At 36.8% G+C, this 24342-nt stretch overlaps 1 protein-coding gene across 9 annotated transcripts in view; it reads left to right on the top strand.

The window, feature by feature from the left end:
* The window catches only part of rasal2 (RAS protein activator like 2), an 85614-nt gene that overhangs the window by 15736 nt on the left and 45536 nt on the right, over positions 1-24342 (top strand). For 4 of the 9 annotated variants that reach the window (XM_083541631.1, XM_083541632.1, XM_083541630.1 and 1 more), the window contains exons 1-3: positions 738-1518; positions 11918-12045; positions 12431-12557. In XM_083541631.1, coding sequence (XP_083397757.1) covers positions 1008-1518; positions 11918-12045; positions 12431-12557 — 766 coding nt within the window. In that variant the 5' untranslated portion in view covers positions 738-1007. Of the gene's footprint in view, positions 1-736; positions 1519-11917; positions 12046-12430; positions 12558-24342 lie in introns of those variants that run through there. The other 5 variants (XM_083541637.1, XM_083541636.1, XM_083541635.1 and 2 more) reach the window with 2 other exon arrangements.

Here is a 24342-nt window from a genome sequence, read left to right as displayed (position 1 = left end):
GGTTAAAGAAACGGAGCTAATTATTAAGAAGTCTATAGTAAAAGGGCCAGCAGAACAGACTTTAAAGGCCCTGGGCAGATTAGATTGACATGGCAGCACATAGAGGCTGAAATCTGATTGATCAAAAAAAATCTAAAATCCACCGCCCTGGTAGCAGTGCAGCCAAGAGAAACGCTACGAAATTAAGTTGGGAATAAATGAATACATTGTATAATTTCATTGAACAAATATTAGAATTTAGGTTGTAATTATAGGTCAGTGCTTCTGTGCTTCTTGACCTCTCGCCACTGATACTGTGTGTGTGTGTATATATATATATATATATATATATATATATATATATATATATATATATATATATATATATATATATAGTGTGTGTATATATATATATATATATATATATATATATATATATAGTGTATATTTGTATATATGTATATATGTGTATATATGTATGTATGTATATATGTATGTATGTATATGTGTATATATATATATATATATATATATATATATATATATATATATATATATATATATATATATATATAATATATACACACACACACACACATTCATTTGCATCCTTTTTTTTAAAACTTAGTTCAGCAGAATTTCATCAGTAAAAGGCAAACATTATCTCAAGCACTGGCACAGTTGTGTTTATTTGATTGGATAGCGTGAACAAGCGTCAGTGTGTGTGTTTACACCGTTTCCTCCCAGGAAGCAGTTCAGCAGCAAATAAAGCAGGAAGTGATAGCGGAAGCGACTTGTAGTGAACGTGTTTTTCAACAGTGGAATCTGAATCTTATTGCTATTTTGTTATACATTTAATTATACCAGTTGATTGATTTAAAACTTTAGTAACAGTTAACATTGAAACGATTGTGACTATTAAAAATCTCTTCGATTGAAGAACACTGGAAACTAAGACTTCATTGTCTTGCTTATAGTGAGTGGGAACTCACTGACTTGTGTAACTACTTAACATCACTCTCATCCAGATGAGCCTGGAACGGAGAGCTACCCCTGGTGAGCGGCTATGGTTTAGGAGAAAACCATCTCGCTGTCTGAAAGACAGGGAAAATATTCATCGATTGCGCATCCTCAACAGACCCTGGCTAAAACATCGTTCCAGCTCTTCCCCAATTGACTCGTTTGACACTATTGAGGGCAGAATTCGGTTCAAGCAGCCTATACTTATCCAGGATTTGACCTGTTCTTACAGGACCAGCTATACCTTACCTGCTAACATTCCCGATGTCAGTAAAGTCACCAGCTCAGGGATGCTACTGGAACACATTCCACCTGACCTACCCTGTTCAGCCTACAAAAGAGCACAATATTCACGCTCAGTCTCTGAACCAGGTACCAGTGTTTTAACAGAACCCCAACCTCTACAGGGGAAACAGAGTAGCCTCCCATTTTTTGGGATACTCTTGTCCATGTCACGGCACATAAGTAGGAAACTTCAAGCCACAGAGGAGCCAGAATCTGTGGATATGACGGAAGCTGGTAGGTTAATGTTCTCATTAAAAGGTACATCATGCACCAGTGCCTTTGTCTTTTAGATATATGTGAATTTAATTACATTTAGAAGTTAATTCTGGTTATTTGATAGTTCTGGTTATGTGATAGTTCTGGTTATGTGGTTGATAAATTGCATTAACATGAGGTAATTGCCCAATTAAGATGTACACTATATCAACAAAATCTTTAGGACATCCCATTCCACATTTAATCTCCATTTGCTGTTACAATAACCTCCACTCTTCTCAGATGTTTCAATAGTTTATATGAAGATTTGGGGTAATTAATTTACAAAGTCAGGTACTGATGCAGGGTGCTAAATAGGGTTCGTCTACAAGATCATCCACTCATACCCATGGTTCATGGGGCTTGCTTTGTGCACAGGGGCAGGTTTGGGTCTATTCATTTAGGGAGAAATTTCATACTACCCCATCCAGAGATCTTATATATTTGTGTGCCTCCAGCTTTGTGCTAAAATTTGGGGTAAGAACCACATATGGTTGAAAAAAGGCAGGTGTCCTAATACTTTTCTCCATATAGTGTATGAGGAAACAATTAACCCATTTTCCTTAGCAACAATACACACAATGAAAGCTGTTCATGCTTTGATTATTACTTGCTCATCATATCTGCATAGAGAGTTAATGAATATTTATTATTCAGCTATTGAGTTTTAGGATTAACGAGTGCTAAACAAATGGCTCTTCACCAGAAAAATAGGGGCTTTTTAGGGACTTTTCCACATAGACATCTCTAAGGTATAAAGTTTAATGTGTTATTTAATCTAAATTCACAACTCTAGCTTTTGCCATTGGTATGGTTTTGTGTTGTTGGTCTGAGGTCTGAGTGTTTCACTTCACTGTAAGTGAGCTTTCTTCCTTATTTGACGTCAGTGTTTCCCACACAGCAACTAACTGGGTTTTTTCTTTAGAATTACCAGAAATAGGAAGTTCCTAAAAACAAAAAAGGGCATATCAAGCTCACTAAACAGAACTACAAAATTACTCCCAGTGTACACATTCAATTTAATGAGTAGTGCTCTGGATTCTTGGGAGTCCATACAAAAAAAAATCACCTATTTTCATTGAGTGAAAAGCTTAATACAGGTCATTTTCCTTCCATCCCCCAAATCTGGTCATTGCTTCATTTTCCCTTTTACCCCTTACAGAGGGAGAAGGGAAGCTGCTCTGCTCTTTTTGTATGCAAATAACTGTTTCAACAGGCAGACAAAGAATGAAGCCACACCACCTGAAGCATTATTATCTTTACAAAGACTGGCCAGCAGCAGTCATGAGAAAAATCACAAAGCGCTCTGTTTTTTTAAATGGGTGGCATCTCATTGACAGCAGGCTGCATGGAGGTGATTTCAGGAACAGGCTTGGAATTTTAAACTGTTTTTATGGTCTTTTGGACACACGTATCAAACTTTACTGCAGCTAAGAAGAGCTAATATCAGAATATGTCCTCATAACACGTGCCTAGTTTCAAGCTGTATAATGGAGCCACAACACACACAAAAACCTCACACTGTTGATTCAATGCTTAAATATTCTGTACATTTATTTATTGTGGTAACTAGGGAGGGTGGCATTCCTACTCTTGGGAAAAGCTAGAGAAATGCAAATATGCCAGCATGCAAAGCAGTACATTTAAATATTTAATAAAGACAATGTCTTTCTTAAAGAAATGCTAAAAAGACTTTGAATATCATTCCTTGTCCTTTACAGCATAATGTGTGTATCCACAGATACAATTTAATTATTTAATTGATTTAGCAGTTCTAAAAGCATCAGCTTCCATGGCTATATCAAAAAGCTATTTTTGTTTATGTAGAAATGTGAGCTTTTTGACTTTACCTCTAACTTGTTAAAGGAAGAAGGAGAGACATGAGAATTATCTAGATGGATGGTTCTTAAAGCCCATTTATGCAGTTATGCATAGTTTACTTGCTCACACAGTATTGCACAAAATACTAATCAACAATAATAAACAATTTTGTTCAAAAAGTGAACAGTGGAAACCAACAGCAGCAAGATGTGTTGAAACTTAGATGGAAGTATCAGTACACACCTTGTCTCTCGCTGTCTGTTTCACCCACAGACACACAATACAATGAACCAATCAGCACACACTGTATTATTTAACTTCTGATAGCAGCTCCCTCCTCCCGACACTCCTATCTTATGACGTGTGTTGTCAGTAAATGAGCTGTTTGTGTTTATAGGTTGTCGTGACGACCAGCCAATTGCATGCAGTACAAAGAATCTTCTGTTCTGTTCTCCTCAATTTGTGTGGGGGGGGGGCAAATACTGTGGGAATTTGGCATAGCAAGGTGGTTAGACCAAAAAGAGTTAAACTCTCTTGTGCTTATATTTTTATACTTGAGTAGAGATTTGTCTAAAATGTTTTTGTGAGAAACTATTTATTTTCACACTCCCGAAATCCATGATTTAGGATGAACAATCAGACGAGAATGTTTATGCCATATAGAGCTCTGCCTTGTGGCAGTCAGGTTGTAAATAGACCCTTTGACCAGCAACAACATTCATATTTTAAGTTCCCCAACAGCTGCTGCTTCCCTGTTGTTTTACTGAATGTTACTTCTTCTTTCATTGGCTCTCACATAGCCTTTGCTAACAAGTGTTCAAATTTTTCTACAGAAACTAAATGACATTTTAATGGAGCTTGGTTAGGGTTTAAAACAGCAATCGGTTTTTAGAAACGATTACTTTAGTCTAGTATAAACAGAATGAACATTGTCTTTTATAGCAATAAAGCTTGACTGACTAGCTGTGAAACTTTCTGTGAGGGGAAATTATGATCTTTTGGTGACCTATGAAACCCCATCCTAAACAGGTGGCACAGCCTCTCCCTAAGTAAGAGACATTCCTGTTGGGTACATGATGCACATGCACATATACTTACATGCATATGGACTAGTCTGGGGCCTTGTCATGAGCCTGGGAAAGCACTGAGATACACCAATCTTTCAGGTTCATACACATGCATTCTTCACACACGTATACAGGTGGATGCATATCATATTTTTGTATAAATTAGTTGAGTATGCAGCATTCAATATAGGGGGAAGTTGGTCAGCAGATAAGGTTTTGGAGTGGAAGTTGTAAGATTAAGTGTAGACAATGATGACTAAGGTTTAGTTCCTCAATTTTACAGTTCTCACTGGTTAGTCATTTTGGATAAACAAGAAACATGCTAGAGTGCTAATACCTCAATATCAATGTCTTTAATGTACACCAATGTTTACTGTTGTCATGCCCTTTATTGCCATGTTTACTATTGGTAAAAGCTTTAATTGTTGTATTATTTGCATTCTCATTACAATTAGACAGTATAAGAGGAAGCAATTGTTAATGACTGTTTTCTGTGCTTGGTCACATACTGTAGCTTGTCAGACTAGTCACTATGGGTCAGATAATGAGATCAGAACCCAAATAGACCACTTTTAACCTCAACTCTCTTACTGACTAGTCTAATATGTTAGTATTCACACAGTTCTTTGTATTTCTGGTAAACCGTTTCTTGCTCTCCCTGGTGCAATATATTTATGGATTGCATCCCACTCTGGAGTCACAGACTAGTGGCTCTTGTGTTAAGTTGGCACACATACCCTTCCATAATTGTTTTCAGGCATTACAGTCATACCAATACATACAGCATGCAGTAGTGTCCAGGACATCAGTGTAGGTGATTGGAATATCAGCAGAGAAACATAAGCAAGGAGCAATGACTGAAGTGCTGAGTTATGATCACCTTCACAATTTGCAGTAAATGCAGAAATATAGTTTATACTTTATATTCCAAACATAAAAAGTACCGTATTTTCCGGACTATAAGCCGGTCCTTTTTTTCCCAAGCTTTTAACCCCACGGCTTATTTATGGATTTTTCCTGGGTTTTTCCCGGTTTCACAAACTTCAAGCCAAAAAACTGATCACCAAAACATTAGACCAATTAAATTTTTGAACGGGTTCAGGTGAACCACATCATAAATATGGATGATGCTCCTCTGATGTTTGACCTGCCGCTCACTCGGACTGTTTACAGGAAATGCGAATCATTCGTCACGCTGAAAACAACCGGGCATGAAAAAACACACTTCACCTGTGTTCTGAGCTGCACGGCATCGGGAGAAAAACTTCACCAATGGTGATTTTTAAACGCATGACAATGGCAAAAGATAAACTTTCGAGAGAAATGGAAGGAGAAAGACAGTGAACAATGACTTTCTTGGTCGGCTACTGTTTAGATACAAGCCGTTGTAGCGCGTTGAGTCTGGGTGAAGGGAGAGCTCGCTAACTCCAGTTGCAACAAAAATCATATAAGCACAGACAGGTTTCCCCCGTTACACCGTGTAACACACTGTCTTTCGTTAAAGCCTGTGTGAAGTTCATTAGTTTATAGACAGGTGCGGCTTATTTATGTTCAAAATAAAAATCTTTGTAAAATTCAGTGGGTGCGGCTTATATTTGGGTGCGCTTTATAGTCTTTCGAAAGTTGTAAAAAAGTGTTTTGGTTCATTCTTTATATTATATATTTAACTCTAACAATTAACAAAGTTTTTTTTTAACAAACTAATTTCATAGTGTAATAGTAACATTAATGTAACAGTGCTGATCTTACACTTAATGCATCTAGGAAGAATAGTTTTTACTTTAATCAACACAAACGTCATCACTTTGGCTGATGATTCTTTAGAAAAAGGCAACATTAAAGCAGTCTCAATCTTAGTTTACAAGACCAACTAAAAAACTGTTTAAAAAAAAGTCTTTAATTATTTTATTGGCCCCAAGGAACCTTTGTGTGATTATATTTGTCAGTGCAATTTTTTATTTTAAAATATTGTGTAGAACCATTTAATTGTCCAAAACTGTTCAAATAAAAGAGATAAACATTTAGACAAGAATTTGTCATTTATTCTCAGCTGGGAACTGTGGCTATCATGAAAACTCTGCTAAATGGTTAAACAAAAAACACAGCACATTTTAGTATAATTCTTTGAAGTGTTTGTGTAATGGCCAATTTTCTCTGTTTATGCTGTCAGTGGAGCAGACTGGCACTTTGAACATAGGTTAGCTTAATCTTCTGGGTCAAAATCTTTTGATCCCTTTTTCTTTTATTTGGAAAAAGCTGAATTTACCATTTTGGGACAAAGAATTTCCACTCAGAATTCAAATAAATACAAAGCCCTGGACTCAAATTGCCCTGGACTCACATTTACATTTACATTTGCGGCATTTAGCAGACGCCCTTATCCAGAGTGACGTACAAAAGTGCTTTGCCCTGGACTCATGGACTCATATTGTCCTGGACTCACATTGCCCTGATCTATACCCAAAATTTGGTAAACAGCATTTAAATGTGATAGTCAAGTCAAGTCAAGTCAAGTCAAGTTTATTTGTATAGCGCTTTTTACAACAGACATTGTCTCAAAGCAGCTTTACAGAAAACAACAGTGAAGGTGAATGGTGTGCGTTTGTCTCTGATGAGCAGCCGTGGCGACAGTGGCAAGGAAAAACTCCCTTAGATGATATGAGGAAGAAACCCTGAGAGGAACCAGACTCAAAGGGGAACCCATCCTCATATGGGTGACATCAAGAGTTTGGTCATAAATCTTTCAACAATACAGAACAATTTGTGATCATCATAGATCCAGCATCAGCTTCTCCATGCCAGGGCCTTTAAACACTCGGCATCTACTTCTCCATGATCATCCATAGGTCCATAATCTTCACGAGGTGGGACGTGACTGGAGCTGGCCAAACCTCAGGATGCCTCGGGATGGGGAGAGAAAGAGAAGCAGTGGAGAGGAATTAGCGTAGCTGCTGTTCATGATATTAACAGCACAAGTTGATAATGTGCATGTAATCATATATTCTGGAGCACAAGGTTATGATGTGATGTGTGTGATGTGTGTTATGTGTAGGCTTTGCTAAAAAGATATGTTTTTAATCTACACTTAAACTGGGAGAGTGTATCTGAACCCCGAACACTGTCAGGAAGACTATTCCAGAGTTTAGGAGCTAAATGTGAAAATGCTCTACCGCCTTTAGTGGACTTTGCTATTCTAGGAACTACTAGAAGCCCAGAGTTTTGAGATCTCAGGGAGCGTGACGGATTGTAGCGTGTTAAAAGACTGGATAGATACATGGGAGGCAAACCATTTAGTGCTTTATAAGTGAGTAGCAGTAGTTTGTAGTCTATTCGAAACTTAATAGGAAGCCAATGTAGGGACGATAAGATTGGGGTTATATGATCGTATTTTCTTGACCTAGTAAGAACTCTTGCTGCCGCATTCTGAACTAACTGAAGCTTGTTTATTAATGATGCAGGACATCCACCTAGTAATGCATTACAGTAGTCTATTCTAGAGGTCATAAACGCATGGACGAGCTTCTCTGCATCAGATATAGATAACATATTTCTTAGCTTAGAAATATTTCTAAGGTGAAAGAAGGCTGTTTTTGTAACTTGATTGATGTGATTTTTAAAAGATAAGTTGCTGTCTAAAATAACTCCCAGGTCTTTTACCGTTGAACTAGTAGTTACAGAACAACCGTCTAAATGCAGGCTGAGATGCTGGAGCTTCTGTGTACTATTTTTTGGGTCGATGAGCAAAATCTCCGTTTTATCAGAATTTAATAGCAGAAAGTGATGGGTCATCCAATCTCTTATTTCTTCAACACACTCAGTTATGCGAGCTAATTGAGCTGTATCGCCTGGTTTGGATGAAATATATAGCTGGGTATCATCAGCATAACAATGGAAGCTAATTCCATTGTCAGGTGTCTACAAAAATACTAGATAATATAATATACAGTTTAAAAAAAAAGAGAAAATGTGCCCTCTGATTCATTCCATCTGCTTTTTGGGAGCTTTGTGATCAGTTTTTACTGGCCTTTAAACAGTCTCAGAAACCCAGAATTTCAACAGTATCTTTTAAGCGGTAAAATGTAAACACACTACTGTCCTGCAGATGTGCAGATAGCAAACCTTTATTTAAACATTATTTTTTAAACTTTCAAATATATCAAAAACCCCATATATCCTGAAATCCTGTCCTCTGCTCTGCTGCTTGCTATATTCATAATGTCATTTAATTTATCATGGACAATGATGCTGCCTTACAGAGCCCAGGTTTTTTTTTAACAGAGACTAGTTGTAGTGCTACTCACTGGTCTACAATCTGAGAGCAAAGTTTCGCCTTCTTTTTTTGCACTCATTAAAGACAAACATGTGACATCACTTTGGTAGATTGTTGGCACAAGTTAGATTTTCTAATCGTTTCAAGCGTCTGTGAATGGCATATGATTTGTCTCAATAAGACTCTTTAACAAACAGTGCCATATGCTGCTCTGGCATGAAGCCGTACTAAACATAAGCTTGCATGTTGTGCAGAGAACAAGTAGCTTAGCCTCAAAGGCCTGCTTCCATCTCTCCCACACCCTTCTCTTTCTCGCTCTGTCAGAGTGCTTAAAAACATGCATGTTTACTTGGTTGATATTTCCATATTTGTGAAGCAAAATATGGAAAAGCAGTATATAAAAAATAATCTTGTGTCAGTGCCAGCATTCATATTTTTATGCCTTCAATTCAATTCATTTTTATTTGTATAGCATTTTTAACAATGTACATTGTCTCAAAGCAGCTTTACACAGATAATGTGGTGATTAAAAGTGAATATGTTCTTTATAAGTAAGTTTGTCTCTGATGAGCGAGTCGGCTCATGTGACTGTGGCGAGGAAAAACTCCCTGAGATGGAATAAGGAAGAAACCTTGAGAGGAACCAGACTCAAGAGGGAACCCATCCTCATCTGGGTTGCACCGAATGTCCATTTGTAGCGGATATACGATGTTGCAGGGTACAGCGATGATGATCAGAAGCGAAAAAGTAGTCCTGAGTCAATGTAGCAGACTGTTGACATTAACTACAGTCCAATCCATCCTTGAAGCTCCTGTTCTTACTCCGGAATTTCATGGAACCACCCAAGGCGTTGATAAGAAACCGGCCCAAGTTGCACAGAGTGGCCTCCAGTCAAAGAGAACACTATCCAGAAGCAGGCCTGGACGAAGTGGGAAGATCCACGGAGGGATGTGGTGTCTGTCAGCACTCATTTCTGTTTTTTTTTTTTTAAAGGCAGTTTCTGCACCTGACGCACAGCACAAGGACTCAATTTCTTTGATGGACACTTGCGAGGTCTGTTCAGAGTGAAACACATCTTGGAAAACCTCTGTATGATCCTGCCCACTGTATTTTAACTCACTTTCAGTTTGTTACTGATCTTCGAGCCTCACCATGTTTGTGGAGAGCAACAATTCTTATTATCAAGTCCTCAGAGAGTCTTTACTATGAGGTACCATGTTGAACATCCAGTGGTCAGTATAAGAGAATTGCACTCAAAGCACCAAATTTTAACCACTCTAATACAAGATACACAAATATGTATGTTCCTGTCAAGCAAACACAAACATGAGCATGATGAATAGGACATGTGGCTTTGGATGGTTACACAACATACAGCTGTCATCACTTAGTGTGTACTCACTTTTCTTGCCAGCTATTTTGACATTAATCATCTTCTTTCGGCTTCTCCTATTAGGGGTCGCCACAGCTTTTGTGACAGTAATGCTGAGTTATTTTCAGAGGACAGTAAATCTGTACTGCTATACAAGCTGCACATTGACTACTCTAAAATATATCGAAGTTTCATTTCTATGTATAATATATATTTGGTAGTCCTCTACTTATGATGGGGATACGTTAGGACGACCCAAAGTCAAAAATATAAAGTCAAAGATGGTACTCTGACAGTCTTTCCTGCTTCATGCTGATTTATAATTTTCATTTTCTGTATATATATATATATATATATATATATATATATATATATATATATATATATATATATAATATACACACACACACACACACACACACACATACATACATACATACATATACATACATATACATATACACACACGTTTGTATTTGGTGTGTGTGTATTATTGCTGTCAAAATTGAGGCGTTATTAACTGATTCAGTCAGTGGATGTGATTTTCTCTGGCTTTTTTCTGCCCATGGATAGTAGATGCACAATATATTTGAGTACATTTAATACCCAATACTGCCCCCTGTATGGCATATTGTATATATTCCATCATAATGCATTAGAACAAGTTTAACTGTGGGTCTGCTAATTAATGTTGTTGATAAATAATCACAAATAATTTTTTTGTTAACAAAATAAACATGGGTAAAAAACATCAAATATAAAATATTTATATTCAAATTAAAGCTTAAGTTCTAATTGTCTTAACATAATATAACTAGCATAATATGATTGATTACTATTATTATTATTGGCTATGTTCACACAGAAATATAGGGGTATTGTTTCTATACCTAAAGGTACATTTGCCATTAAAGTACTCTGTAAGGTACAGGAAATGGTCCTTAAGGTCAACTGTGGATTTTTGTTTTAATTTAAAGGTACAAAATCAGTTCTGACCAATGTTCAGAGGTACATCGCTGTACCCTGATAAACAAAAATAAAAAATGTCGCAGAATTTTTTAATACAATTTTGTAGACCCAGAGATTGGTTTCCTTGTTTCCTCGATTTTCCCCTAACAGTTGGGGAAGGTGCTCCCAGGAGTTTTTTTTAAATCTTGCTCATTTTTGTCCAGTTATTTGCTTTTAAGACAATTGAGTGTTTAATATTTGAAGCCACATTCAGGGCTTTCAGTTTTCCTGCTTCCAACAAATACACTTTTAGAACTGACTTGCTAATTTATCCCACCCCAATGGTGTTATTGTAACAAGCTAATCAATGTTATTCTTCTCCTCTCAGTGATTTGAATGTTATAGCTGATTGCTTTACATTTACTGAACTGTGCAGATTTGGACCTCATGGTGTTCATACAGTACACTTGTGTTAGATACATAATTCATAAAATGCTCATGTGCATAATTCTATAATTTGAATTGCACATTTTCATGTTTCAAACATGGTTGGACTTTTGCAATGTATCATGATGTATTTTTAAACCTTCTCCACTTGGGAAGGAGGGGAAAGAAGGGAAAGAGAGGAAGAAAGGGGAGAATGAGAGAAAAAACTAAAAGAAAACCAGTGTGCTATTAATGTATGTATTTTTGTTTATTGTTAATAGTTTCCAATAAAAAAAGACTTTGATTAAAAAAATTTTTTTCCATTATTTCCAGATTAAATCCTTTTTACAAAAATCCATTTTTAATAAACTTCAGTTTTTAGAGCATATTTCAAAATAGTTGTTTTCCCGAATGGGGTTTCCCACAATGCTTAATGCTGTGTTTCTTCTTAGTTTCTCTTTTGCCTGTATGCAGATGTAAAAGGGCCACCAAGCCACCGCTTTTCCTGTGGCCAGTCACCCTTCTCTGAGCCAAGTGTCTGGGAGAAGAAGTACTGCATCCTCACTGACAACCAGCTCATCCTGCTAAACCGTGAAGAGGAGGTAAGAGCTTCTTCTGTACTCTTGTGCTTGTAACACCATTCTTCTCTATATGAGAGGATACGGGATGTGAAGAGGAAGGGGATACTTTAGTTTTTATTGCAGGTTTCCACCTTTTTTTTTTTGTTTTTTTTTTGGAAGAAAAAAAATATGATTAGGCATGCATGTGAATGAGGTGGCAAATAGACAACTTTTCTAGCCCTTTAAAGTGATCAATGTAAATCGATGATAATAGGCTGTCACATTTACTGCCAGTTTGCTTTCAGAGGGACCTGAATACTTTTAGTTCATTAGTAGCTGTCATTGTCTTTTCTGATGAGCTGTACAAAAAAAAAAATGAAAGTACACACTTGTGACCTCTTTAAATTGAGTTTTGGCATTTTTCCAGATGCCTTTAGAGGTGCATGACAGCCCCACAGTTTCAACGTCAAAGGGCCGAAGCCTGAGGAGAACAGTCAGTGTCCCCTCTGAAGGACAGTTCCCAGAGTATCCAGCAGAGGGAACATCCATGTTGGGTGAGACAATTTATGAAATTTCTTGGGAATATGTCCAGACATTTGGGAAGAATGATCAGGGTTGGGCAAAGATACATACAAATGTAAAATAATAAAATAAAATAACAAATACTTTCACTTTAACTGTATCAAAATAAACTACAAAATACAGCAGCCACACTATGTATCAAAATAAACTACTGTATTTTTGTATTTAAAAAATACATGGGAGTATGAACTTTCTTCACAAACCTTCCAGCAATTGGCCTATTTAATCTGTTTCTTCACCATTACGCTGACTCAGTTGATTAAGTAAACAATGTTTGATAGCAACAGCTTTTCTCTGGCCGAGTCACGCAATAATTCTGACGTAGCAACCAGTTAACAGATCAAATATTCACATCCATATCCCTGTGATCTCCCTGATGAAGGTTAGTTTTAAAGTAACCAACAGTTTAATATTTAACAGTTTGCGAGGAACTCATAATTGTATCCTAATTTAGTTACTTGGTGTTTGATATCGAAGGCTACTTTTCATCAGCAACACTGATCAATGACAAACAAGTCATTTATAAAAAGAACTGATGGCACCTGCATTCATAGCAGCTAGTATTTTAACTAATTAATAATTTGATTGATAATCATAAATATAATATATTGTGTGTCAGGCAGTCATTCATACAATGGGATACAAAATCATGATCCCATTAAACAGCTACTTCCTTTAGGGTACAATTACGGCAATCAAATACTGAATTTATTTATTTATTTATCTATCAATCTCTGGACAACTATTTGGAAGTTAAAAACAAATATTTTAGTATTTTCACAATTATGTAATGATCAGTTTGAAAGCTGTCAGCCTGCATGTTTCTTACCTTGACCACCTTCTTCCATAAAGATAAATTTTTGTGTTCTGATCTTAACAATTCTGGGCAAAATACTGAGTAGGCACTAGTCAGAGGCTGCATTTTTATGTCATCATTTAGAATTCTTACAAAGTATTTTACAGTATTTTAAAAATACAAAACACTAAAGTTTGTATATACTGTAATTTCCGGACTATTAAGCGCATATATAATATATATATAAGCCGCACCCACCGAATTTGAAAATAAGCCGCAGGTGTCTACACTGAAACTAATTAACTTTACCCAGGCTTTACCGAAAGACAGTGTCTGTTACACGGTGTAACGGGTGAAATATGTTGTGGCTCCTTTAAGAGCATTTTGGGAATAGCCTGCCGCCACATTTTTTCGGTATTACTGCATGTGTGCAAGACGAGGAATATGTCCTTATTATTTTCTGATGCTGATTTCTAAGTTTCTTTGACTAACCCGTAACACTGTTGCCAAGAAAAATAAAAAAGCACGAGTTTTGGAAACCTGTCTGTGCTTATGTGATTTCATTTGCAACTGGAGTTAGCGAGCTCTCCCTTCACCCAGACTCAACACGTTACAACGGCTTGTATCTAAACAGTAGCCTACCAAGAAAGTCATTGTTCACTGTCTTCCTCCTTCCTTTCACAACTATTTCTCTCGAGAGTTTTTCTTTTGGCATCAGCGTGCGTTTAAAAATCACCACCAGTGGAAGTTTTTCTCCCGATGCCGTGCAGCTCAGAACACAGGCGAGGTGCGTTTTTTCGTTTCCGTTCAGAAATTTCATTGGTCTAATGTTATGTCGCTCAGTTTTTTGGCTTGAAGTTTGTGAAACCGGGAACGTTGTTCAAGCCACGGGGTTCAAAACGTGGGGAAAAAAGTAGCGGCTTATAGTCCGAAAAATACGGTACAAAATATGAATCTATTTTCATGAACCCAATCAAATACAAATCACAAAATACTATTTTATATTTGAAACGTATTTGAAATACATGTATAATAATTACTGCCCATCCCTGAGTATGATAAATGTCCTCGACCACAGAGAACATAAAACATATTTGAAATTGTAGCTTTTTTGCAGACTTTTTGATTTGCTTTGATGCTTTTGACTCTTCTTTTGGCTTAACTACTGAGTTTAAGCAATGATTTATAACCATTTACTGTATGTTCTGAAACTTGATTTCATGACTAAGATGAGCAAAAGGAGCAAAGCAGGTTTTACACTGTGATTCAATTAACTCATAGCTGGTTAAACGAATTTTAAATGTTGCACAGTAACCAAATATAAGTAGATTTCAGGCATAATTACTTTATAAAGTACTGCTTTTTACACCATTTCATCACACTCTATTACTCCAAAACATGCCAACTAAATTGAAGTGAATACATGAATGAAATTCAGAGATTCAGTGGTCTAACGGCACTCACTGAGGGACTGTAACAATACTCTCCTTAAACTGTCTCCTTAAAAAGTTCTAATATGCAAGAGGATGGAACATTGAAGTTAATAAGTTAGTTAAATTTTATCATAGATCCGTACTTTTATTTTTGATACTTAATTACATTTAAAAGTAACTATGTATATTTACTCATATTCAAAATTATGTACAAGTGTACAGGAGGAATGTATTTCATCCACTAGATCAAGGTTTAATTCCACTATCCGAATAATAATGTTAAATCCTCAAGACAACATTTTAGCTAGTTAGGTGGCATCATCTGGGTGTAGTGTAGGAGAGCTGCACAACTGTACAACCACTGAAACAGGACCGAACCTTTACTTTTAAAACAAACATGACTTCACATTTGAATAGAAACTATCATCATGTGATCTCACATATAAACATGTTTGCAGATTCAGGGCATCATTTAGCTGCCCCTGTGGGACTTTCACAGCATCTACCTCTTAAGCCTTTAACTTTTATTATTATCTGAGCTTTTGAGCTCTACTTTGTTTTTCCTCCTTTATTAATTCATTGAAATCGATCACTGTGTAAATTAGACTGTGAACCAGACAACAATCTGTTTATGATTAAATTTCACACTACAGGATAATCCCAATTAGGACTGCAACTAACGTTTTTTTTGATAATCGATTAATTGGACGATTATTTATTAATACAATTTTTTTATTAATCAGATTTTTCAGATCAGATCAGTTTAATTAGATTTTTTGCTTATAACTATATAAAACTTTAATTCAGAGTATTTATGTATAAAAGAGTACTTTAAAAAAAATGCAAACGCCACATATTGAGTTTTACTGTCTTTAATTTTGACATTTTTAAAGCTTATAGTAATAAGCTGCTTGTTGAGGAGTTCATGGGGGATTTCTCCTTTAACAAATTCAATCATGCTGCATTGTTTCTTTCTGCAAAAAAACAACAGCATTTGAATATGCAAGCTGAAGCAATTTGTGTAAATCTATATATACGTTTTGTTTTTAATAATAATTAACCATGCTTAAAAAATCTCTATAAATTATAATACAAATTGTTTTGACAATTTGTTTAAAAATACACAGACATTTTAAGTTGTAAAGATATAAGCATGTAGAATATTTTATAAATTTAATGTTATATAAAAACACAACCCTGAGAAGCTCAGGTGCTGAGGGTGAGGAAGAATGAGGTGTGTTTGCCCACGCGTACAGCTTGTGGTCTGTCAAGGAGTTGAAGGTCCATTGACACAGAGGCAGACTGATTCCCAGGACCTCCAACTTAGAAGTGAGCATAATGGAGGGAATTATGGTGTTAAACGCTGAACTGTAGTCCACAAACAGCATTTTTGCATAATTCCCTTTTCTGCAGTCCAGGTGGCTCATCGTTGTGTGGAGAAGATGAGCAATAGCATCCTCAGTAGAGCAGTTCTGGTGGTGAACTGTAGTGGAAGCTGTGTTGAAGTCTCTGACCAGTCTTTCAAAGCACTTTATCATTACTGAGGTCAGGGTGGACTGTTTAAAGCATGAGCGGACTACAGACTGTTCCAGGGAGAGGTTGATTATCAACATTGGTGCTAGCTGGTCAGTGCAGGCTTTCAGAACTCAACCTGTGATGCCATCTGGTCCTTCTGACTTCCTGGTATTCACTCTCCTGAATGCCCGCCTCGGATCATGCTCCTAAATGGTTTTACCTCTACGGTTTGTGTCACTAGCGCCGCTAGCGAAGTTAGCTGCAGCCTCGAAGCTAGCGTAAAAGATGTTTAGCTTGTCTGGCAGAGAAACATCTGCATTCTCCATTTTGGAAGATTCTGTTTTATAGTCCCGTGATGATTCTCAGTCCCTGCCACAGGCTATTAGAGCCACCATGTTTGAACTGTGACTCTAGTTTAGTTCTAGACTCTAGTTAAAAAAATCTAAATCTTTAAACTCGTCTGCAACATCTCATCAGAAATGTCTACTCCTAGTTCTTTCTCCCATTCTTCCTTGTCTTCCCAACTAGTTGAAGAAAAGTAGAGGATTGTTGCATTTCATAACTTATAGGTAACTTTTTACTTCCTTTACACATCTCAAGACACTTATCAATAATTGAGAGTGATGTATTATCCAATGAAGGTGTGTAAAAATTTCTATAATGTATATAATAAAAAAAAAAAATGACACTGGGTAAAAGTAAAAATTTCTGTTGCAGCTGGCTGGAAAAGGTTCCCTATAGAACATACACCCATTTCTTCCCATTGCACAAAAGTCCTATCCAATCTTGATGGAGTAAATGATGGATTCTTATTGATAGGAGTTAGCAATGAAAGGGACATTATCTTGAAATGTGTTTTTTATCTGTTTTCAGATACAAAGTATATTTAGAATTATAATATTACTATTGTAGGTAGAATGATCCAAAGTTACAGGGGAGAGAATCACCGCTCCCGGATTGTATGGGTTTATCCATAAATCTCCTGTTTAGGTTTACAGGGATGTGCCTATTTAATTCTGTGATTTTTATATCCCGCGAGAACGGAAGAATGATTGAATGTCCCTCTATGGAGCTTAAAAGGACCGGACAAAATATGATTAGTCTTCTATACAGAGTTTTAATCCAATTTAAAAACGTTATTACCTATGTAAATCTTTTTTTTAATATCGTGAACAGATAGTGCCATTCAAGTCTATTAAATGCTTTTTTAGCATTGAGAGAGACAATGACCAGGTTTCCTTGAATAGCTTTGGAGTGATACATTATGTTAAAAAGGCTGGCAGGAATAAACCCATTCTGATCAGTATATAGCGTATTTTTCGGACTATAAGCCGCTACTTTTCCCCACGTTTTGAACCCCGTGGCTTAAACAACGAAGCGGCTAATTCTAGAATTTTTCCTGGGTTTTTCCCGGTTTCACAAACTTCAAGCCAAAAAACTGAACCCCATAACATTAGACCGATGAAATTTCCGAACGGAAACGAAAAAACGCACCTCACCTGTGTGATAAACTCCCCAGAGAAATACAGTGGTATCTTCACCTAAGAGTTTAATTCGTTTCTCGTATCTCATTTTGCTCGCACATCAAATCAGTTTTCCATATTGAAAATACTTAAAATGGCATTAATCCGTTAATTAATGAGATTAAAATGAGACCCCGTTTTTATGTTTCATGTTATTAAATTGGAAAATACATTTCTAAATAACAAATCTTGTATAAAAACATAATAGAAAGAGTATGTAAAGATATAATAAGGTTTTATTCAGTGTATTTTCCTTGGAGATGAGATGACTTGAGCTAACGAAAACGCCTGTGTGTGTGTGGAGGGGGGGGGAGGCGATAAGCGGAGGGAAATCTAGTTTTTTTTACTATCACTCCTGTACACTACGTATCCCTAAACTTTAAAATTTTAACTTTTTCTTCTTAGCTTATCTTAATTTTCGGCACAATCTTCGCTTCGCCATCTAGCAGCGGCGTCTCGAGCTCGTACCCAAATTTTTGCTCGCGTAACAAAGCTAAAAAATCGACCGAGTGACCGCTCGTACCTCGGAAAACTTGTACATTAATGCACTCGTAGGTCAAGTTACCAATGTAGTTGTGAAAGGATGGAGGAAGACAGTGAACAATGACTTTCTTGGTCAGCTACTGTTTAGATACAAGCCGTTGTAAAGCGTTGAGTCTGGGTGAAGGGAGAGCTCACTAACTCCAGTTGCAACAGAAAGCACAGACAGGTTTCCAAAACTCGTGCTTTTTTATTTTTCTTGGCAACAGCGTTATGGGTTAGTCAAAGAAACTTAGAAATGAGCATCAGAAAATAAAAAGGACATAATTCTCGGTCTCCAGACACGCAGTAATACCGGAAATATGCAGTATTTCCCAAAATACCGCTATGCTCCTAATAGAAGCACAAAATATTTCACCGTGTGTAGCGTGTCTTTCATTAAAGCCTGTGTAAAGTACATTAGTGTAGACAGCGGCTTATAGACAGGTGCGGCTTATTTATGTTAAAAATATATTTGTATTTTTGCCTTTTTTTTTAGGATAACAATTATGACCGCTTCAATAAACGTTGATGGTAGTCCAATCATTATGCCTCCTCAAATGTTTAAGAAAGTAGGGGGAAAGTATGTCATTAAATGTTCTATATAAGTCAGAGGGAAAGCTATCTGGGCCTGGAGTTTTGCCACTTTTTAAGTAGTTAACTGTGCTTTTTACCTCCTCTAAAGAAATATCCTTATTAAGGTAATCATGTTCATCCTAAGTAAGAGAGGGAAGATTAAATTTATTTAGAAACTTATCTATAGCTTCTAGGTCAATGTAAGGGTCAGAAAAGTATACATTTGAAAATAATTCCTTGAAGCAGTTGTTTATTGTCTTAACATTTGGATTCCAAGCCCTGTCTTGATTTTATAAATTGTTTTATCATTTTCTAATTTCTGTAACTCTTTTGCAAGTAACTTATGTGGCTTATCCCTGAATTCAAAATATTTTTGTTTAATAAAAAAATAATGATTTATTCTGATTCTGAAACTATTTTATTATATTCATATCTTAACTGTAGAATTTTTATGTAGATTTTTTTCTAATGTTTCTAATAAAGGATTTTGTGCATTTTTGTTATCTAATCAATACATTTGTTTCCCCAACTCTAAAAGTTTAGTTTTATACAATTTATTTTTGGACCCCTAATGAGAGATAACACATCCTCTTAAAAAAGGCTTTCAGTGTTTCCCAAAGTAGTCCTGGTGAAACTTCAGGGTTATCATTATTCTCAACAAATATTTCCAATTGTATAAGCGTGTAATCATAAGATTTAGGATCGTTAATAAATCGAGGATCTATTTTCCACATAGGACATAAGAATGATAAATTATTATCCATGACATTGGAAAAAAAAAAAAAAAATTCTACCAAAAATTAATCGGTGCATGTGTATTCATTATTAACTTGTGAATGAAAGTTAGAATCTTTTTTGGTGAGATGAAAAAGTCGCCATATATCCACTTAGAGTTATCAATAAATGCATATAAAATTTCCCTAGGGGGCTCTCTTAGGAGATGATCTGTCCAGGTACGCATCAGGGACACAATTAAAGTCCCCCCCTACTATTAGATTGGTTTGAGACATATTAGAAATAAGATCGAACACTTTCTTTTGTCCGTTTTTAATGTTTCAAGCTTAAACGGCACACCTTTTCTTATTAGGATAGCTACCCCTCGAGCTTTAAAAGAAAAAATTGGACTGATATACAGTATATTCTTTATCCGCCTGCATTTCAACTTTTCCTTGGAATCAAGTTCCAGGTGCGTTTCCTGCAGAAAAATTATATCTGCAGAGAGTGATTTAAAGTGCGATAGCATTTTACTTCTTTTAACAGGGTGATAACAGTCGCCAGTCGCCACCGGCTTGCTCATCAGGGACAAACTTACTCATAAAGAACATATTCATTTTTAATCACTGCATTATCTGTGTAAAGCTGCTTTGAGACAATGTTCATTGTTAAAAGCGCTATACAAATAAAAATGAATTGAATTGAATTGAATTGATATATTCCTTTCACATTCCACGAGTCAAATACACGTCCTTTGTATTTTACCTTGTTACATTATTCAGCATCATTAAGAACCTAAAATATTATTACCACTACATATTTCACCCCATTGAAGTATCTCAAACAGGTCCCCAAACCACCCACCCACCCCGTCATCTAACTGACAAATAGAACAAGTGGCATGAGACAAAGTAGGCTAAATGAAAATAAAAATTGTAAATAAATAAAATTAGTGAGTGATCTGTATCTCCAGGACGATTTCGCATTGCCCAAGTGCGATCAACAAATGTCAGCTTATCTAGCGATAATGCGTCCATCAGAAGTTGTGCGATAAAGTCCCTCTGTTTAATTGCTGGACTGGACCCCTTTCTTGATGTGTAGTATACGGCTGTTTTGCCTCCTACTACGTCCTTCAAGGTCCAGGCATTTGTCCGTAAGCTGCACTTCTTGCTCAAGCTTGAGTACTGTATCATAGGAAGTAGAAGCATTATCTTCTTTTTGAAGTATGCTCATTCACCGTAATTTTAACTGCCGAAATCGCAGAACTGGCCTCCTGTTGAAACGCTGCAAGTTCTCTTCGTATCACAACAGCAAGTTGTTTAATCTTGGAGTCTATTATCTCGCCAAAATCTAATTTTATTGAGCCTATTTCTGACAGACAGAATCGCTGCGTTTAGTATGGTAACAGGTCCATCTTCTGTAGCGTAGTCTGAGGCAGACCCAGCCTGATCCGTTGCTTTACATGGCTTGATTGGCATATTTACTGTGAGAATAGTAAACCATAAATTCGATTGTAAATCAAAAACTTGTTTCTTTCCTAACAATAAAAGACTATTAAAATATGTTTTGACTGTATTTTATTGGATTTAGTCCGGATCTGTCATAGAACGCATGCTCCCCGCTCATGTTGAAACCGGAAGTCCAAACTGGTCAGTTTTGTGCTATCTTGTGTAAATTTATGTTGTTTTTTTTGTAGCACCTTGGTCCCAGAGAATGTTGTTTCCTTTCACTGTGTACTGTACTGTATACGGTTGGAATGAAAGCCTACTTGATTTGAGTAGGATGGGTTTTGGAATTTGCTAAGAAGCTTGAAGTCTATGATAGACATTGTATTAGTCTCTGTTCCTCTTTCTCCCACTCCCTCCCTCTTTCTCTAAGTCTGCCTGCCTCAATGTGGCTACTGACCGTGTGAGTGCAAAACAAAAAAATGCTTCAAACTCCTGCATGTGAGAGCCCTATTTATTTCTACTGACCTTTTCAGGTCAAAACAGAAGAACAGGGTTATTTAGATGTTAATGTATGTGTTGTTTGACAGTGAGTTGCCCAGGACTGAGAGGAAGGAATGGATTTCAGTGGCTATTTACATAAGTACTGAGGGGAGGCTTCTGATTTAAAGGAGAAAAAATAAATCCTTTGAATTTTTTGATCAGGTTGTGAGGCCTCAATGGGGGTTTTAGTCCTGAATTCAATTCTGAGCTTAGCTATGCTAAATTGTCTCAGGTTTGAATGTGTGGCCCAAGCTGTAATAAGATGTAGCTTGTTAGAAACTGACTAGCAGGTTATAAAGGCTTTCATATTTTGTTTTTAATTACCTGTATTAGTTTTACGTTCTTAATTAGTGCTACACAATTCATTGAACATTTTGAATTGATTTTGGGCATACTTATTTAACATATCAGAATCTTTCTCACTCCTATTTTCAATTATTTCAAGTTTTCTCACATTGGGTAGAAAGTAATAGCACCTGCACCTGCAATAATGCATTATTTTGTAAATAAGATAAGTATTTAAGATTGAGCCTCTTACTTTTTCAGTAAGATAGCTGGTTACTGCACCACTGCTTTACTGAGCTGTAGCTTGTACACACATACTTACCAAAGTGCTGCTCTTTGCTGGTTCGTGTGTTAACACAGCTTTTGTTTGGCCCTTTCAGAGCCTGACAGAAAGCCTGGTGGGTTTGACTGATCCGGCATGCCGGCTTTTCTGCATTCCTGTGTAGGGTGAAAAATTAAACAGCATAGAAAAGCACAGTGGCTCTCAATTAGCCAGTTACTTGTTTTTTGTTTGTTCTGAGGGATGTAATGTAAAGGTGACTTAACGAAGCTAATATGGAGTATATGGGTAAGTTTTCAAGTTGTCCATTTATGACAAAATTTGTCTGTGAACTGCCTGATGAAAATGTAAATTATCGACCAAAGTTTTAGTTATTGTCCAACTGTTTTTGTGTGTGTGTGTGTGTGTGTGTGTGTGTGTGTGTGTGTGTGTGTGTGTGTGTGTGTGTATGTATGTATGTATATGTGTGTGTGTATGTATGTATGTATATGTGTGTGTGTATGTATGTATGTATGTATGTATGTGTGTATGTGTGTATGTATGTGTGTATGTATGTATGTATGTGTGTGTATGTATATATATATATATATATATATATATATATATATATATATATATATATATATATATATATATATACATACAGTGGGTACGGAAAGTATTCAGACCCCCTTAAATTTTTCACTCTTTGTTATATTGCAGCCATTTGCTAAAATCATTTAAGTTCATTCTTCTTCCTCATGAATGTACACACAGCTCCCCATACTGACAGAAAAACACAGAATTGTTGACATTGTTGCAGATTTATTAAAAAAGAAAAACTGAAATGGTCCTAAGTATTCAGACCCTTTGCTGTGACACTCATATATTTAACTCAGGTGCTTTCCATTTCTTCTGATCATCCTTGAGATGGTTCTACAGCTTCATTTGAGTCCAGCTGTGTTTGATTATACTGATTGGACTTGATTAGGAAAGCCACACACCTGTCTATATAAGACCTTCCAGATCACAATGCATGTCAGAGCAAATGAGAATCATGAGGTCAAAGGAACTGCCTGAAGAGCTCAGAGACAGAATTGTGGCAAGGCACAGATCTGGCCAAGGTTACAAAAAGATTTCTGCTGCACTTAAGGTTCCTAAGAGCACAGTGGCTTCCATAATCCTCAAATGGAAGACGTTTGGGACGACCAGAACCCTTCCTAGAGCTGGCCGTCCGGCCAAACTGAGCTATCGGGGGAGAAGAGCCTTGGTGAGAGAGGTAAAGAAGAACCCAAAGATCACTGTGGCTGAGCTCCAGAGATGCAGTCAGGAGATGGGAGAAAGTTGTAGAATGTCAACCATCACTGCAGCCCTCCACCAGTCGGGGCTTTATGGCAGAGTGGCCCGACGGAAGCCTCTCCTCAGTGTAAGACACATGAAAGCCCGCATGGAGTTTGCTAAAAAAAACACCTGAAGGACTCCAAGATGGTAAGAAATAAGATTCTCTGGTCTGATGAGACCAAAATATAACTTTTTGGCCTTAATTCTAAGCGGTATGTGTGGAGAAAACCAGGCACTGCTCATCACCTGTCCAATACAGTCCCAACAGTAAAGCATGGTGGTGGCAGCATCATGCTGTTGGGGTGTTTTTCAGCTGCAGGGACAGGACGACTGGCTGCAATCGAGGGAAAGATGAATGCGGCCAAGTACAGGGATATCCTGGACAAAAACCTTCTCCAGAGTGCTCTGGACCTCAGACTGGGCCGAAGGTTTACCTTCCAACAAGACAATGACCCTAAGCACACAGCTAAAATAACGAAGGAGTGGCTTCACAACAACTCCGTGACTGTTCTTGAATGGCCCAGCCAGAGCCCTGACTTAAACGCAATTGAGCATCTTTGGAGAGACCTAAAAATGGCTGTCCACCAACGTTTACCATCCAACCTGACAGAACTGGAGAGGATCTGCAAGGAGGAATGGCAGAGGATCCCCAAATCCAGGTGTGAAAGACTTGTTGCATCTTTCCCAAAAAGACTCCTGGCTGTATTAGATCAAAAGGGGGCTTCTACTAAATACTGAGCAAAGGGTCTGAATACTTAGGACCATGTGATATTTCAGGTTTTCTTTCTTAATAAATCTGCAACAATGT

Source organism: Silurus aristotelis, assembly GCF_946808225.1.
Source record: "Silurus aristotelis genome assembly, chromosome: 5".
NCBI lineage: Eukaryota > Metazoa > Chordata > Actinopteri > Siluriformes > Siluridae > Silurus > Silurus aristotelis.
This window is presented reverse-complemented; position numbering and strand designations above follow the sequence as displayed.